The sequence below is a fragment of the Ceratotherium simum genome, chromosome 1, assembly GCF_057802395.1.
Source record: "Ceratotherium simum simum isolate JZ-2026a chromosome 1, ASM5780239v1, whole genome shotgun sequence".
Classification (NCBI taxonomy): domain Eukaryota; kingdom Metazoa; phylum Chordata; class Mammalia; order Perissodactyla; family Rhinocerotidae; genus Ceratotherium; species Ceratotherium simum.
The window spans coordinates 93124970-93144034 of NC_141900.1; the positions used below are offsets into that span (position 1 = coordinate 93124970).

A 19065-nucleotide genomic window follows, 5' to 3' on the forward strand; every position below is an offset into this window, starting at 1 on the left:
CAGTTCACTGTAGTCCTCACAGCCAGGCTGACACCAGAAACAAACAAACAAGGCCAGCCACAACTGGGGCGCTGGGCACTGTGCTTATGCAGAATCGCGGTGGGTCCCTTGGAAATGAGCCTGGTGGGAATCAGCTCTGTGCTTCGTTTTGGATTCTAGTCTGGCAGAGTCAGAGCGGCCATGGCTTCAGGGTTATTGTCTGATGTAGAGACATAAATAGAACCACATAAGAGCCTTCATGGACCAAGTTCCCATAGACCACCTGCAATGGGGAGATTTTGACCCGGATCTCAGCACAACAAAATGAGTCAGATTCCTAATTACCCATTCTTAAATGCTGGCCCAAATCCGATATTATGGTACTGACTGAACTTCAACTGACTCTATGATTTTTAAGGGCTATTTTGTTCATCACTATCAAAGAAGAAAATAGGGATGTGAGGTCAGATGCTCTGGATCTAACTGACTTCAGAATTATATACACCAAGGACCTTGAGGAATAACGTCATTTTTTTTTGGTTGAGTTTTTTAATCAAATTGAGCCCTTGGAATAAAGCTTAAACATTTATTCTGAGCAGCTAAAGCTTTGCTGCCTCTTTTTCTTCTGCAATCTAGGGCAAACATCAAAGGCACTCCGTTTTTCGGCCTTGGCCGAAACCAGAAAGAAGGGCTTTACTTGAAAAAGACTGAAATTATTTCCTTGTTTATGTATTTAACTGAGGTTTGGGTGAGGGAATCTCCTGACCTGATTCCCTGTTTGATTTGACTTGATCTAACATAAGAGTTGATACTGCTCTTGCCTCCAAAACTTTAAACAACAGCAACAACAAAATAAATCTCTCCATATCCACTTGCAGGTTCAAGGCTCACAAAGTATTACAAAAGGCAAACCCAAAGGAATTACAAAATAAGACTAAATCAATATTACCTTAAAGAACTTCAAATATTTTTGCTCAAATACTCCCTATCAATTTTGAAAAATATATATATATACTCTTTTACACATTTTATATTTAATATCTAAAGTGTTCCTCATAAGTTTTATTAGATGCAAAGTTCATTATATCTAGCAAAATAAAAGTGAACTTTTAAAATAAAACTGTTATACCACTCTTATAAACAGGAAACAGGAAATAAATAGATATCACTAATGTAAAAGGAAATTTTCCCAGTCAGAGCAGAACTTTGCCAGAAGATCTCAAAGTGGTTGTGCTGTTTCAATGCAACTGCTTTTAACCAGCTGAAGCTGACAAACTGTGACGTATGAGTGTCCCACCAGCTGAAGTTGATAAATAACTAGGACCTTTGAGCGACCCAGGTATAGACCCACACCAACCTAATGGAAAACTTTTTTCTAACCAATAGAAAATGGCACTTATTTGACCTTTGAGTGAACCACACGCAGACTCACAGAAACCCAATTGAAAATTTTTTTCTGACTAATAAAAAATAGCACTAGTTTTAACCAACTATCTCAGACTATGGACTAATTCTGTTCTATCCAGAGTGCCACTTTCAATCCTTAACTAGCAAAGCCACCATGAACCAATCCCTTTCCTAGTACATACAAATTGTTGACTTTTTCCCCTCAACAAACTATTTGGTTTTCCACTGATATGTGTACCCTTCCCTGGCAATGTGAATCACTGAAGATTAGGCTAGTTCTATAACACGCCTTTTCTTGGTTTTATCACAGTATAAAAATGGTAGGAGTAATCCAGTTTATGCAAGATTAGTCTTTATTTACTCACAGAAGACCTAATTTATCTAAACTTCCTAAGTTTCCTATACTGATTTTACCAGTCTTAAACTAAAATTTTTTATAAACATTCAAGATTTTCAAAATGTAAACATGTGGTCATCTAAATTGAATTATAATAATGTCTTTATAAATGGAATGACAGTAAGCATGTCTTTATAACTTCTGACAGTGCTGCAAATTATGTGAATGTACAGTCACTTTATTAGATTTATCTTTGAAAAATCTAAATTCTTATCTATTGGGTTCAACTATAATATATTTTATGGCATTAATTAAAGGCTCTGAAAATGTATCTATGCCCTTATTGTCCATAATACACTCTTGCTCCAGGATAACCGCTGACTTACACACATAGATTGACATTTTGTTATTTCCCAATAGAGCATTCTGCGTGCCTCCATTCTAATGTTGGTAACTACAATATATTACTCAGAGCCAATCAGTCTTATTATCCTCAGACAGTTTCTCCTTTTTCCATTAATCTATCTGAAAGCCCCTACTACAAGCTACAGACCCATAAATTGAACCTCCTGGGGGGAGAAAAAGCAAAATTTTGGGCACAGGATTCTCAGTAGTATAAATTAACACTGTTACCACAAACTTGTCAGACTGTATGAAGAGCCTAAAACATGCCAGAACTTTTTCATTTCAGAGGCGATGACTTTATGGAAGTAGATGGCTTAACCCAGGACCTTGGAATAAAAGTAAAATTGGAATTAAACCTATAACAATGGCTACTGATTTACATTTTAATTTACATGTTAACTATTTTTAACTATGATGTTTATATTTCATATTTTTATGAACATCCTGATTCTGGGACAAAAATGCTTTATACAGATACTTAGTGTTATATTCAATATGGCCAAAACTGCATACAAAACTTTAACTGTTGGGTTTCTATCTTTGTCCTAGAATACCAGGGAAGTTCCTTATGTGAAAGTATTTTCCTAATAGTGCAACTAGCCATAATTATGATAATGATCATCCATAAAAATTAATTTCCATCTCTGACTGACACATAATTGATAACCTTACCAATAAAAATTATAATTTTAATGCAGATAATATTCACCAAGCAGGTTTTTTGGAAAAATTGTTTTTAACAAAAACAACTTTTTGAAAAGATAGGATTGATGTTACCACAGTTACCAACTACAAATCATTACAGCTTTTCAGAGAAGTCACATAATCTATAATATTGTTGACAATATAACATTCCAGGAAATAATTGGCTGTACTCTTTACCTATAACTAATTGAGGGAAATGCTCCTCTGCTGGCAGAACTAACTACACTTTCTTTTTGTGTAAACTTAGACTACTTTGCTATAACAGCCCCCAGACAGCTGAAAAACAGAATTACAAAATTTGTCAAAGTTACTCAGATTGTGCTTCTCTTGGCTTCATGAATTTATGTCAAAGTAATATCATCATATAATGTATGCTTTAGAGAAAGAAAGGATTCTGCTATCTGGAAATAGTTTTGACTTCACTTTAGGGTTTTAATAGTCAACTGATGAGTTTTCCAGCTGTACCTAATATAGCAACTCTAGCAGGCCTATTTCTGTGAGATTTTGATGGCTTCTTCCCCTATCGAAGCAATTCTGGCATTTATACTTCACTTAACATGGACTGTTTTTTGGTTCAAGCTTTCAAATTCCATCCTAGTGTTACATCTACTCTTACTGGTAGTATCTCAATGACCTAATATTCTTTTCACACCAATGTGCCCATCCAGGGAAGTGTAGAGGCTGCTAAGAGAGAACAAGGATTACATCTCAAAAGATCTGGCTCTAGGACCTAACCAATATATACCAGCAAGAATGGAAAAGCACGTATGGGACTGGGTCCTGAGGGTGCAGGATATGGGGGGGGCAGGACTTAAAGTCGGATAAAGGAGGGTTTCTTAATGTAGGAGCACTCATCCACAATAGAGGATTTAACATTATCAAGAACCCCAGAAGCTGATGCTAATACTAAGATGCTGACACTAATACTATGAAGGAGTTTGAAAACTTGAACAAAGAAACAATCCATGTTAAGTATAAATGCCAGAATTGCTGTGATAGAGGAAAAAGCAATCAAAATCTCACAGAAAAAGGTATGCTAGAGTTGCTATATTTGGTACAGCTGGAAAACCCATCAGTTAACTATGCTCTGCAAGAGGTCCCAAAGGATACTCCACTTCCTAAAGCAATAAGAAATGTGCTGGTGAGAAAGGCACCATTATTGTTGAGAAGCTCTCCTATGTAGGTTAGGCCTGACGGTAGAAAACGCCTTATAGAATGAGGGCTCTGAAAGCAAGTGGGATTACAGAATTACCAAATAGTAAGGACCACGTGGCAGCACTTAACCATCAAAGCAAAGTGGGTACAATTACTGCAAGATTGAAGTTGCAGTCAAGGGGGCTTGATCTCCAGAGAGCTATCAAATGGTTAATAAAGCATGACCTCCCTAGAGGCAAGATGGATTATCAGATAAAACGGGTATTGCTCAATCAATGCAATTAAAAGAAATCAAGAATGGAGGATCAAGAGATATGAGGGCAAATGCTCCAAAAAAGAGTCATAATATTTTGCTGCATTGCTGGGCTTAAGGTAGTTTTCAAAGATAGAACCCACTGATTGAAGGAAAGAGAAAGTCCCCAGGAAAAGAATCCTGCAACATCACAGCAAGGGTCTATGGCACCATTTCCCCAGCCTGTAACTAAAATCATCTGAAGCCATTTACTTGGATAATTATACACTGGGGAGAGAGAAATGTCCAAATATTTTAAAGACTATTGGCAAAGAGTCCAAGTTGATATGTATACCCAAAGACTTGGGTGTGAAGGAGCATCATGGCCCTCTATGAGAGTAGGGATGTATGAAATCCAGTTAAAAAAATGGAGTCTTGGACCAGGACTGCTTTAAAGAGAGTCTACTGGCTCCACAAACCCACCAGGATCAGTTTCTGTGATCCCTAATTGTATAATTGAAGTAAACACACTTGGTATTTGGCAGGACTCCAACATTGGTTTCTTGGCCTGCTGTGTAAGAGCTAGCATAGTGAGAAAGCCCTCAAACCACCCTCCCAGTCAAAATCAAAACCAATGTTACCTTCTCAGAAGCAATAGGTATTAGATGATATTAAATTGTTAATTCTGAAAGTTATGACAATGGTATTGTGTTCATGTTTTTTAAAATTACCTCTTTATGTGCCACTCTTAATGACTAAAGGAGGCAGTGGTGGTGTTCCCCCAAGGATCCCCATTTAATTCACCAGTTGGGCTCCTATAAAACCAGACATTATACTGGAGAATGATGCTAGACTAACACAAATTCAATCAAGTATATTCTAATCGCAGATACTGTGCCAAATTTGCTATCTTTTGGCCTTGAGTGTGTAACATGTGGCCACTGATTTGGCAAATGAATGCTTTTCCATCCTTCTCTGAAAAAAGAATCAAAAAGTGTTTCCATTCACTTGGTAGGGTTAACAGTATGCTTTACAACCTTGTGCCAGGGCTTTTAACTCTTCTGAATCTTATCCAAACGTAGTGCAAAGGGACCTGAACTATATGAACATTCTGCAGAAAACCACTTGGTCCACCATATCAATGGCATCATGTTAAAGTGGATAAGCAAGAAATGGAAAGTACATTGGAAGCCTTGGTGAGACAGAAGGTGGGGAGAGAAGCCCTATGAAGAATCAGAGGTCCCACACATCAGTGAAGCTTCTAGGGTTCAGTGGTCCAGGGCAAGCTAGAATAGCCTGTCTAACCTAAAGGACAAATTAGTGCATTTTTGACCACTCAGCGTGAAGCACAGCACTTTGTAGGCCTCTTTGAATTCTGGAGGCAGCATATTCCACACTTGGGAATACTGCCCCAATCCATTTATTGGATGATATTAAATGCTGCCAGCTTAGAGTGGAGCCCAGAACATGAAACAGTTTGCAGCAAGTGCAGTCTGCAATGAAAGTAGACCCTGTCACTTGGGCCATCCAACCCAGCAGACCCCATGGTATTAGAAGTACTGAGGAGGAGAAAAGATGCCCTGTGGAGTTTATGACAAGCACCAATAGGAGAATTACAACATAGACCCTAGGATTCTGAAAACAAAAGTGTGCCATCTGCAGGAGAGAACTGTATATCTTTCAAAAAACAGCTCCTGGCATGTTACTATGCTCTGGTGGAGGAACACCTGACCACAAATCACCAGGTCGTCATGAGCTGGGTTCTGTCAGCTCACTAAGTCACAGGTTGGGTAGGCCCAGCTGCAATCATTGTTACATTCAAGTGGGAATATCTGGGATCTGGCATGAAAAGGATTAAAGTGCACAAGGTGTGGGAGTAGGTAGCCCTGACTCCCCATATCATCCACTCTTACAGTACCAGGACTCTCATTCATCTCATTCCTCTAGTTGATAGGAGTGTTGGAGGCTGATGGCTCTCAAAGGAGTCACTCTGCATTTTTAGGAATTGCCCTAAGCCTAAAAGAATCACCTCGGCCAAGGACAGCCCACATCCAATGATTGGTCAGGAAAGGGCAACTTTGAGGGGCTATTCCAGCTCTTTATGGAATTGGCTGGGGCCTTTGTTGTGGCTGCACTCCTCTCTCTGCACAATCCTAGTGCCTTCACTTCTGAAGAAAGAGCAATGGGGACCAGAGTGACCAGAGCATCACATTAGCTGTAATTACTAGGACACTGACCATGCCAAAGACCAGGGGAGCAGTGGCAGCAGAAATGGCTCTACAGGTGAGAACTGAGTGACTTACCCACCTGGGGACTGCAGCAAGGAGCACTGCTTCTAAGCCTTCAGCCCTCTGTCCCCCCCTTTTTTTAAAACTACTTTACTGAGGTATGATTGACATACAAAAGCTGTACATATTTAATGTGTACAACTTGATGAATTTCAAGTCTACACCTGTGAAACTATCACCACAATCTATGCCATAAACAGATCCAACACCTCCAGAAGTTATCTCCTGCCCTCCCTATTTAAACAGTTTTTTGTGATAAGAACGCAACGTAATATATCCCCTCTTAGCAAAATTTTAAGTACAGAATACAGTATTGTTAACTACAGGCAATACGCTGTACAGTAGATCTAGATGACTCACTCATCTTGCATAACTGACACTCCGTACCCTTTGACTAATACCTCCCCCTTTCCTCTTCCATGGATGAATCTGGAGGACATTATGCTCATTGCAATAAGCCAGACACAGAAGGACAAATACTACATGATACCACCTATATGAGGAAGCTAAAATAGCCAAACACACAGAAGCAAAGAGTAGAATCGTGGTTGCCCTTGTCCCTTTTATTGATACTCAGCCAAGGACAGAAGGAAAAGCCAGGCTTCCATCAGCTACGTTGGCAGGGGCTCCATGGAGAGGCGGGATTTCTTTGCCCTCGTATTACCCACTCTACCCCTCCTCAATGATCCTCCTGAGGCTAACAGCAGAAGATTCCTCTGTTATAGCTGGACAAACACACAGACAGGCAAATAACCAAACCTGCCTAACCAGTGCATGGATCCTCATCCTTGACCTTCCATTCTTTGTCCCTAACCTTGCAGGGTCTCTTGAAAGCTGACCCCCAGGGCACACATATTTTCAGATCAGTAGGGGATGGTGCTTTCAGTTGATAAAGGAACTTCCCCCAAAGCTCCATATTTTCCATTATTTTTAGACTGTAATCCCTTTCACTATTCATATAATATTTCAACTGTACTCTCATGGAATGTTTTTAATCATTTTGGGATTTTTGCAATACAAAAATGCTATTAAGTATATTTCCTTTACGTATATATATTTTTTAAGTATTAAAATATTTAAAGTTCACCATAAGTTCATTTTAAATTAGTTTTTAACAATATTCATTACAATAAAGAGTAGTTTTGACATTTTCCCATTTAATTAATTAATGCTACATGCTGTTTATTTACTTAAGCTAATTACGTAAGAAAGTCCATATGATTTATGGACAAATAATTCATAAGGGTATGGCATGTTTGGTTAGGAAACGGAAGGTATCCAAAATGTAGACCAAAGTTTAACTATGTGTTGTTGTATTAAAAGCTGCTTTCAAGATTTGATGTCTGACATTTCAGAATTGAGTTTAAAAAAGTTAACTCATTTATTTTTATAACTTTTATATACATTTCTAAATGAAATAAAAGATAAGCTTTCAAACTGTGATTTCAAGCATATTTCCACAATTACCACACTGCTGGGTTTGGATGCTTGGTTGCTTCAAAAATGAAAGGTCAAATTAGTTATAATCATGACTATATTTTGTCTTAGCATATTGATTTTTTTAAAGTACTAAGGATAACTCAGTTGAGTTGAATATTGATCGAATGAATGCAGTGTGTAGATGTGGTGATGATCAGTAAGAGGTACATTTGCAGAATAAATATGCACCCTGCCTTTAACCATCGATTGAATACAGCTTTTATGTTAAACAGTATGTTCTAGATCAATCCCACTGCCCCTCCAGACCCACTCCCTCTCTTTCTCTAGCCCATGTCCCATTGTAAAAAGGTGACTTTTATGGATTGCCTCAAGAGTGTCCCTTGTGCTCTGGTTTCTACTGGGTTTGGCCACTGGAGATTGAAGGTGAGTGAAGTCAGAATATTTATTCCCTCAGCTGGTAGGTGACCTCAGGGTGACTAAGTCTCCTGACGAAAGGTTACAGCTCCTTTGAAGAAGTCCTCTCCATCCCCTTGCCTCTTCAGACTTGGCTGGACCATAGTTCCCTGCTTTTACAAGCGTCAGAGTTCTTCACTATCCTTTGTGGTTTCTCCACACTCTGCTCACACATTTTAAATATTCTTTATATTAAACACTCATCAAATTACATAATTTGAGTGTGAGTGTGCCATCTCTTTTCTGCCTGGACTCTGACTCTTACATAATGAATAAAAACTATCAAACAAAGACTATGCAAAAAATTTAAAACTATGTAATGGTCATAAACATGGCAGCCTGTGGTAGCCAGCAAATGTTAAAGCAACTGGGCAACTGAATCTTGAGCTCTCTCATCTGATATTCATTAAATGCCACACACACTCAGCCAAAGACATATTCAAAGCTTGAGAGAAAATTAGTCCAAATATTTACTTTATTGTTGATTTTAAAAAGTAGAAACTGAAACCACAAACACTTTTTAACCATAAACACTCCCTAACAACTACAAAAGTTTGCAAACCACCAGTTCTAAAAAAAAAAAGTTTTGCTAAGTGAAGTATTTTTCACCCCATTCCAAAGAGTAAATTATGGAATAATATGTATAAGGATGTGTGTGTGTGTATGGGGGATGGTTTAGAAATCTCTGGATATAGGAGAATGTACAACCCTACTGATGAAAATTATGCATAGCAGCCAAGTTTGAAATGAATTTGCAATCACTTAATCTGTAAATGGAAATAGAGCCACTACCTTTCCTCTAATCCAGGGTAGAAGCCAGGAGCCAAAGAAGGGTTATCTATTATCCAACAAGGAGACACAGGTCTAAGACCATATCATGCCATAAGTGCTTGAGTCTCTGAGAATTCATGAGCAGCTAGATTATAAACACAGGAGATGAATACAATTGTACAATATTATGGGAATTATACATGAAGAGTTGGGATCACTGACTTCCTCACTGATAGCTATGACAAGCAGAGAGCTGTGAGCACCCCCAGATGGCAGCCTGAGAACATCGGGCAGGAAAGGAGACATGGTCAAAGCAACTCAAAATACAGGAAGTCCAGTTCTTCTCATTCAGTTGACCATGCCAACAGAAGACAAGACCAGAAGAGGGAGTGTATTATGACACTAGGGACTACTTATCACAATGTATATAATGTTTATTGATTTTCTTTTAATAAAATTCCTCCAACTCTATTATGTTGTTGGGGTGGTGCCAACTACTAGGTTGTCCAGTGTAGATATTTTTCCAAAGTGAAGAACCTGCTCATCTAGATCCTAGATCTTAACATCTGACCTGAAAATTGGCTGTGCCTATCTGTTTCTTCTCTCTTACACACACACACACACACACACACACACACACACATTCTTATGGGGAAGTTGTAGATACTCTACAATCCACTAAGCAAGAGAATATCCACAGGACCCAAGGCAACACCAGCAAGAGAAGGGTAGATGGACCCAATGAAGGAAGGTCACATGAGAGTAGAGGACTGACGTCCTTCTTCCCAACCATGTCAGATGGCTAGTAAGAATCTTTCTCCTCTTCCTTCCTCCTTATCTTCTTCTTTGCACCTCCTCCCCCTTTCAACCTATTTCATCTGTCTTCTTTATAGGCTAGAAAGGAACCAACTGGGAGTCACTGGGTTGAACTGGAGGAGATAACATCAGCTATAATGGAGGGCCATACTCTTGAGGCTAAGGTGTGTAGCCTCTCAAAGAAGAACCTGGCAACCAATGGCTACGCAGTGGGGAAAACAGCAAAATTAATGAAACATTTTCCAAGTCTCGCTCACTCTCAACACCTCTACCTCAGGCAGCCAGTATTTCCTTGCATCCCTCTCTTGTCAAAAATGCTATATGGCTCAGCTCACCCCAGTGCTTGACACAAAAGGAGTCTCATGAGTAAATAATTAAGAATTAATTGATAAGGAATATATTCTCCCAAATTACCCACTCTCTACCAAATCAAAACTTCCCATTACTGAGCCCAGCTTACTAGTGATGTCAGTTAAAAAATCTTTGTAGTGTGATTCACCACCAGTTTAACCTTCCCAGAAGATCCCTTCATTCCTAAAGTAGTCTTTGTACACTGAAAAAAGCCTTAACCCAAATCTGTTGGGGTCAACAACATGTGGAATCTATGGAGTTCCATAGCATGCAGCTATCAGACCCCACCTCACTTTTCCCAGTGGCCCTGCACTCTGAGGGGCCTGTGACCAGTCATACTAAGATAGAGACTAGACAAAAATAACCACAACTGAGAAAGGCATCTCTTTGCAGAAACTGGATAATATCCTAAGAGAGCAACCCATTTCTTCCTTTTGTGTTGTCCTTCCACACAGTTCTGTTCAGCCACAATAATATGTTAACAAAAGTAGTGTTGTTCAACAACCCATTGATTTTCTGTTGCTGATCAAAGAAGTATGCTGAGCCAGTAGTCCTCAGGAGGGGGTTTTAACAAAATAGGAAGTGCTATTATTTCAACTATCAACAATGAAATTCACCACAAAAGTGCATCCTTCTCTCTTAAAACGTGCTAATTCCTTGTATTAAGACCACTGCCTCTTGCAGTGAGTTCTCCAACACCTCTTAAGGAAAGGGAACTGGGAGAAATAAGGCCTTTCGGAAAGGAAGTGACATAATAAGCTCTGGATTCGGGTGACAGGACTCATCTACGTCGGGTGCTTGCAAAGGCTGGGGAACCTCCTGAGATAGCCGTGGGGTCCGGGCCCTTACCTTACCACACTGCTTACATTTCCCCTCCTGCCGACGCCTGTGCACCCAGTGATGACGCACAAAATTCTGTGGGAAGACAAAATTAAATGAACATGTTTAAATTTGCAAACCCCAATATTAGTTTTTTAAATGATTTAAGAATATAGATTTCCATAAACCATAATCTAAGCCCATGTTAGCACACAAACAAATGTGTATGTATGATTTAACAATAAACATGAAGCCACTTGGAAAAATAAAGCCAACTGTTCATCTCCAGAGATCTTTCATACTTGTAGAAACCATGTATCATGTCCTACCTCACTAAGCGGTACCTCACTACCTACCTTCCTAGCGGCAAATGGCCATACCAAATTGCTGTTACTCTACTTTCTTCCTGGTAAAACACTGTGTAGACGTGTGAGCATGCCCGAGGACCTTGCACTGGGAGGAAACTGAGGCAGGTAAAAGAAGTATCCTTAGAGAAGTGAAAAGATGGAGGAGAGAAGCTAAAACAACAACGTCTAAATTTTTTAATAAATGTATGTATTAAATACATAAATAATATGTATTTAATGCTTTGTATATGCCAGGCAGGCACTGTACTAAATATTCAAGCTAGAAAGAACCTAAAGAGATTAAGTTCTCAGAAAGAAATAGATCTCCTGAATCAGGACATAGATGGTGAGAATTTTTCCCTAGCAAAAGCGAAGGAAGAGAAAAGCTGAAGGAAAGAGTTGACAAAGGTAAGAGATGTGGGCATACTGTGAAGCTTTTGCAGTGATATTGTATATAAATTGTCCTTGGGTGCTCTGAACTAGATCAGCTTTCAAGGTCTATTCTTATCTTGGGCTGTAGGAAACATGGAAAGTTCTTTTCCTCCCAAATAGATCAGCTCTCCTAAGGCAGAGAGTCAAGGAGCACCCATCACTACTGCTGTTAGGATACAGTATAAGGGAGAAAGTTGTCTCCAGGCTCAATGGTGCAGGTGAACCCTCATAACTTACACGCAACTCATCCCTATTAGGCCAATATACCTAAAATACTTGCTAATTTTTTTTCTCCTGCCTTTTTCTGAGAAAACATACTTTACCTGACATAAACATGCCTATTGTCAGCTCACAATCCACACTTTCCCTTTAAAAGGCCCTTTAATATACATTCAGTCATTCAACAACTACTAATGCCTATGATCTGCCAGGCACTGCTCTCAGTGCACAGGTACATAGGAAACAGATCAGTGTCAAGGAAAAACAATGTTATCAAGACATGAAATTCAAAGTGACAAAAATACCTCTAACCAGCATTGGCATTATCAATCCCAAAATGCCACCTCTATTTCTCTTCATAATGTCAAATCAATTTAAATTAAAACTAAACAAAGATCCTAGAGGAATAACAATGGCCTTTTAACTATAATAAGATATAAAGAAGCATAATGGTCCCAGTAATTAGTCTAATTTTTGTCTTGCTTTTCTCACTGCAGCAGTTGAATAAAACAAGGACGCTATTCTTATATTGTTCTCAAAAAGAAGCTAATAATGATAGCTAACATTTGTTGAATACTAACTGTGCCAGGCACTTTTTTAAATGCTTTACATGTAATAATTTTAATTTTCAAGAGAATTTTCATAAGTAGAGGTGCTGTTCAATTGATGTGTATCAGGAAATCCTATGAGTTGTTAAAAATATTGAAATATTTCTATATTGGTTGGTAAATTGCAGTTTAAATTCCATCCCCCTAGCTCCCCCCTGACTGCCATAGCACCCTACCCCACTCCACCCTCTCAACATTGGAGAGCATTTCTACTTTCTCACTATTAAGCAACTAGAAAGTTAATTTTTGGCATAACAGGTCTCCAAGATTCTGTTCCAATGAGCTCTCTTTTGAAAACAAATCACGTTGCCTGGGCAATGCCATTGGGTCCCCCCACCTAACTCAGAAGATTGGGCTGTTGCTCAATTGACGGTGGTTGTCTACACAAGCTTAAATGTCAATATAGATAATTCTGGGTTCCATGGCTGGCTGTGGCTTTCAGGACAGTGGCAGCAAGTTCGGGAACCTGCCCAGTTATCAGTGTCCATACCATCACTTCAGTGCAAAAACTCTACTGGGGATGAAGGTACTGGACCCTCCACCTCTCTGCTTCATAGCTGAGGCTGACCTCATCAGCTTTCCACCCACTCAAGTGGTAAGAGCTGTAGCCCACTGCCTGTTTAGGAATAACGGTTAGGGAAGACTGGGGGCAACTGTCAATAGTCCTATATACTAATTCACATTATTGTAGGGCACATCATCAGAGAGTTTTACTTGAATCATCATTATCATCTTCATTTTAGAGATTTCAAAATTAAGGTATAGAGCAGTCACTTCAAATGTAAGGGTCCAAGCAAGGATTCACACCCAGGCAGGCTGGCAGTAGAGCCCAGGCTCTTACACTGTGCCTCTCCTCTGTTTTGAAAGCTCAGGCTCAAGCTCCTTCAATAAATGATTTCAATGACAGTCAGTAGTGGAAACATTGAAAATATAAAAATGTCAGACAGTATCATAAGAGGGAGAGAGAAATTTACTATAACTACTGTTGGTTTAGCAGAAGCTGAGGGCCTATGAGCAATATCATTGATGGTAAAAGAAATTCTCTACTTACGGAGACTATAAATCACCTAATGACTATCAGTTAAGGAGGGAAACATTGGAAGAATTTGATGCAATTACCTATGTGAAATCATGGCTGACTCATGGGATTATTTAGCTAGTGACAGCTCTAATCAACAGATTAAACCAACAATTTCCAGAAGTCAACAATTATTTAGAAATTATGAGACTGCCTTATGAATCATTTGTGCTGTAACATATATTCTTTGGTAAGCGGATTTATAATACCATGTGGTTTAGTTTATTTAGGGAATAAAAGAGAACATTTTTAAATTGTTTATTTAAATATTAATATATATGACTCTCTAAGTTGTTAAATATTTTTAATATCATCCCTCCTAGGAAATACTAGGTAGGAAATTAAGGCATAAAGTAACTTAAACAAAAGCACTAATATAGAAGAAACCAAGTAACTGCCTCCAATCTATAGGTCTCTGATTTGAGATGGCAAGCATCCTTCTATTCAGAGGTCTTCTTAGATTTAATATAAATTTCTTCTACTACTGCTTAAACATAGTTTGAACAAAGTAAACATCCATTAAATGTGTGTTGAATTGAATGGAATTCTCAACCTAATTTCTTTGACAATTAAATCATGTAGTTACCATTTTGGAGGATCATTGATTGCCTTTATCAATTAGCGGGGAAAACATATCTATGGATGGAATCACTACTGTTTTCTAATCCTATTTCCCAAGCACTTTCCATTTTTCACACTATTTCCTTTTGACTGTCACTAATATCTTCTAAGTTACTGAACTGAAATTAGACTCAGGATCCTCACACTGCAAATATGAGTGTTGACACATTGCTGTTAAGATAGCAAAACAAAGCTTCTAAGACCATAACATCTCTTTATCGTTCATCAATAATCTCTGAATTATTCATATACTATCTTCAAGTACTGGGTAAGGAAAGGGCTATTATTTATGGGTGTTAAAAATCTCAGTGACACATTATTTCAGCGTTTATATTCAGTATTGTTAGCAGAACTATCTAACACAATTGCTCGATTATTTTCAAACAGCCATTTCAATTCATATTATTTAGAGAGCTCTTGAAAGGATCTTAGAAATTATAGACCAATCCATACAGTTTATGTCTAAGAAAACTGAGGTCCAGAGAGATTCAACTTAGAGGAGTTCAACCAACATTCATTAAAAGACTTCCACGTGTCAGACACTCCACAGAGCATAGGGTGACAGCGATTACCAATCCCTGCTCTAGATCCCAGCTCTAGAGACACCACTAAGTAGAAAAGAAGCAGAGGCATCATTTGAACCCAGGTCAAACTAATTCTAAAGTGACTGTTCTTTTATTTACATTAAGTAAACTACCTAAAGCCTCTTACTTAAAAATCTCAAATGGGTCATTGTCATAAATTTCATCTTCAAACTGTCCTCTTACACCAAGAGTTCTTAGACATTTGGGGAGAAATTAGCCCCTTTATAAATGCATTCGGTCAACAGATATTCATTGATCACATCCTCTGTGTCCTAGTACTATGCCTTTGAGACAAATTCCAAGTGTGACCTCCCAAAGCTTACACAATAGGAGGACGACAACAAACAAGCAAATGAGTAATGCCCATAAATAATTACGACATACAAAATGCTCTGAAGGGGCAGAACAGGGTGCTTTGATAAAGAACAATGTGTAAGCTATTTAGAGGTGGCCATCAAGGAAGACCTCTGAGGGGATGATATTTGAGCTGAGGTCTAACTATAAGAAAAAGCTAGCCATGCAAAGAGATTCCCAGCAATAAAATACACAAGATGTGAAGGTGGGGAATATCTTGATGCATACCTCAAGAACTGAAAGTCCATGTGGCAGCTAGAGGAGTGTGGAGAGGTAGGCTGGGGCTAGACTATGCAGGACTTCTGACTTTTCATGCCAAGACAAGGGGTGTGGTTTTTCTCTAAATGCTATGGAAACCACTGGAGAATGCCATAATCCAATTTTCATTTTAAAAGATCACTCTCTTAAATCATGGTAGATTGAAGGGGAAAACTAAGGAATCATGGAGAAGCTATGGCAGTGATCAAAAGTGAGAGATCATGGTGTCTTAGCGTTAGGCACTGACAACAGAAATGAAGATAAATGGATGGTTTAAAATATATTTTATAAATAAAATTGACAGGTCTGGCAAATGAATTAGATGTGGGGAGTACATGAGAAAAGGAATCAATATGATCCCCCAGTTTCCCTGATTGAGGAGCTGGATCAATAGCCATCTCATTATCTGAGGTGCAAAAGAATTGGAAAAAAATAGTTTTATGGTGATAGGAATAAAGAGTTTAGTTTTTAATGCATCATATTTGAAATGACTGTGATACATTCAATGGGCACATCAAATGGAACTCCAAGAAGTGTGGACTGGGAATGTACAGTCAGGAGTTGTCAGCCCAGACATGATATTTAAAGCCATGAGATTGGATGAGCTCTCCCAACAAGAGTGTGCAGAGAGAAAACACGGCCAAGCACTAGGCCCAGAGGAATACGTAGAAATCAGGGGGAGTGAGCAATGAAAAAGAGTGGGAAGGACTATCCAGTGAAGTAAGAGGAAAATGAGCAAAGAGGTCAAGACAGGAGAGCATTTCAAGAAGGATGGAACATTGAATGTTTTGAATACATTTGAAATATTGAATAAGAAGAGAACAGAAAAATATCTAATGGATTTGGGATCAGGGAGATGTTCACAACACTGAAAAAAGCAATTTCAGTGAATGGATAGGTAGAAACCAGATCAGAACAGGTTAAAATGACTAGGAGGTGACATATTGAAAACAGTTTATGTAGATAACACTTCCTGGAAGTTTAGCAGTGAACGCAAAACTGAGAATCAAGGGAGCAGTTAAGACAGTTGGTGGTTAAGGAATATTTTTGTTTGTTTAAGATGGGAGATATTAGAGCATGTTTATGGTGATGGAAATAATCTCGAAGGGGGGTTGGAGTTGAAAGTGTAGGAAAAGAAGAAATATCAAGTTCTTGATAAGAAGACGAGGGAAGGTGTTTAAAACACTTATGGAGGATCTGACTTCATAGATGAGAAGTGATACAGCTACTGAACTAAAAAATAAACTAAAAAAAAAACTAAACTAAAAAAAAAAAACCCCTGCAGTAGAAAAACGCACATGAACTCCATCTTAAAAACACAAAACTATTCCTTCTATTGTCCTAAATGAAATTTCTCCTTCATTCAAGCTATCTGGTTATCTTCTGGCTAATGGTATAGCGCACTTGGGTGGCATCGAGGGTACCCACAATCCTATCATTTTTCTTAGACTTCTCTCACCCTGTGTATGACCTGTAACCTTCCTATTGCTGTCATAATGGACAAGCACAGCAGGAGAGGACAATTGAGGGGACAACTATTTTTCCTCTCTTAGCAACCTCCACTCCCAACATATTGTCTTTCCATGTTTTCTCCCAATCTCCTTGTAATAGTCAGTAACAATGAGATCATTCTTTTTCATAGTGTCTTTTTTCATTAACTGTCGTTAAAAAGTCAGTGATCCTCTTTGTATGCAGACATCTTCTATTCCTATTCTACCCATTCATCTATTCTCACAGCTTTATTTACTACCTAGATATGCTCATGATTCACAAATGTCTCACCGGTAGCCCAATCTTCCTCATAAACTCCAAACTCATATACTCACTCAGCTTTCTATTGGGCATCTCCAACTGGGGGCCCCAAGGACACCTCAAAGTTGAGAGTTCTACAACTAAACTCATCACCTCCCCACCCCATCCTCAGATCAACTCATTTTCCAACATCTAATTGACTTTTCAGGGCAGAAGCCTGGTTTATTCTGGGCTTTCCCATCTAGGTGTCAAAAATCCGATCAACAACTACATCCTGTCAATTTTGTTTCCTTCACATTCATATCTACTGATTTTCTCCACCCCAGTGTTGCTCTCGGTTCACATCACTGTTACCTCTTGCCTAGATCACTAGAACAGCTCCTTAGATTTTCTCCATTCCTCCAACATTGCCACTCTTGAACTACATGGTATTCCCTCCACCCTGGAGCCAGAATAATACATTCTGCTTAAAATAGTGTAATGCCCCACAACTGTGATGAGAAAACGCCCAACTTGTAGCCTGGCTTACAAGGACCTTCATAGTCTAGCCCCTGCTCATCTCGTGGATCTCATGTCTTACTTGTTACGTTCTCTTGTGCCACTTCTGTGCTGGTGCGCATGTGTTCTTTCTTTCTAGAAGGCTCTCACTCACCTCCTAACTGCCCCCAACCTTCACTTAGATAACTCCCTGGAGTCTCAGTTAGTTGCTGCCTCTTCCAGGAAGCCCTTTCTCTGACCTCTTCCCTCTCCCTCCTATTCGTCACTACACAGAGCTGGTTTGAGGAGTGCACGAGCTGGGAGGGTTTCCAAGGGGGTAAAAATCTATACATGGAAATGAAAGTAATCTCACTGGGAATGTAAGCGGAACAGAGAAAGTATACTTTCCAAAAATTATCTTACCACCCTTTCTCTCATGGAGAGCACCTTATAAGATGCTCATAGCTGGGCAGGCTCAACTATGTTCTAAGGAGGATGGGTTCTATTCATTGCAGGCTTTTGTTTTGCTGATTGGGGAGGGTAATTTTGGGCCTGGAGCTATCCAGGATAACCCAGGAGGGCTGAGACCCTCTCCCAGCTGTCTCATCTTCTCTACCTTTCCCTATACTGTGCTTGCTCAGGCTCCTCTAAATAAAAGCTGAGCAAACAATATGTCTGAGAGCAGCTCTACTCCTGTCATCGCCTCTGCTCACCACTGACGTAGCAGCAACCGCTCTTCACCGTAATTTCCTATCTACCTGTCTTCACTACCAGACTGTGAGGTCAGGGACTGAGCACTGAACATAATTTTACATATGTGTGTGTGTGTTTATTTATTTATTATTTTTATTTTTTGTTTATTTATTTAACAGATGAAAATATTGAGATCTAGAGAAATTAGGTGAGATGCCCAAAATCACACAGGATCAAGGCTGATTTTGAAACCAGACAGTCTGACTCCAGTGTTGATACGAATACTCAGAAACTATGCCGACCCCCCAAATAGCTTCTACCCACTCAACATTTAAAAATGGAATTAAAATGGACCTAAAGACAATAAAATGCTATTTCTTTCTTACCTCTTCAATTCCACCACCTCCCCCGCCCTCTACTCTAATTCATTCAGTAAGACCTTAGCTCCCCAAAACATTCCGCGAGAAGAATAAAGGGCAGTACA

General features: G+C 39.0%; 1 protein-coding gene across 9 annotated transcripts in view; it reads right to left on the minus strand.

Annotated features, from left to right (window-relative positions):
* The window catches only part of DGKI (diacylglycerol kinase iota), a 311737-nt gene that overhangs the window by 218894 nt on the left and 73778 nt on the right, over positions 1 to 19065 (minus strand). For all 9 annotated transcript variants that reach the window (XM_087431348.1, XM_087431314.1, XM_087431324.1 and 6 more), the window contains exon 6: positions 11189 to 11254. In XM_087431348.1, coding sequence (XP_087287474.1) covers positions 11189 to 11254 — 66 coding nt within the window. The remainder of the gene's footprint in view (positions 1 to 11188; positions 11255 to 19065) is intronic.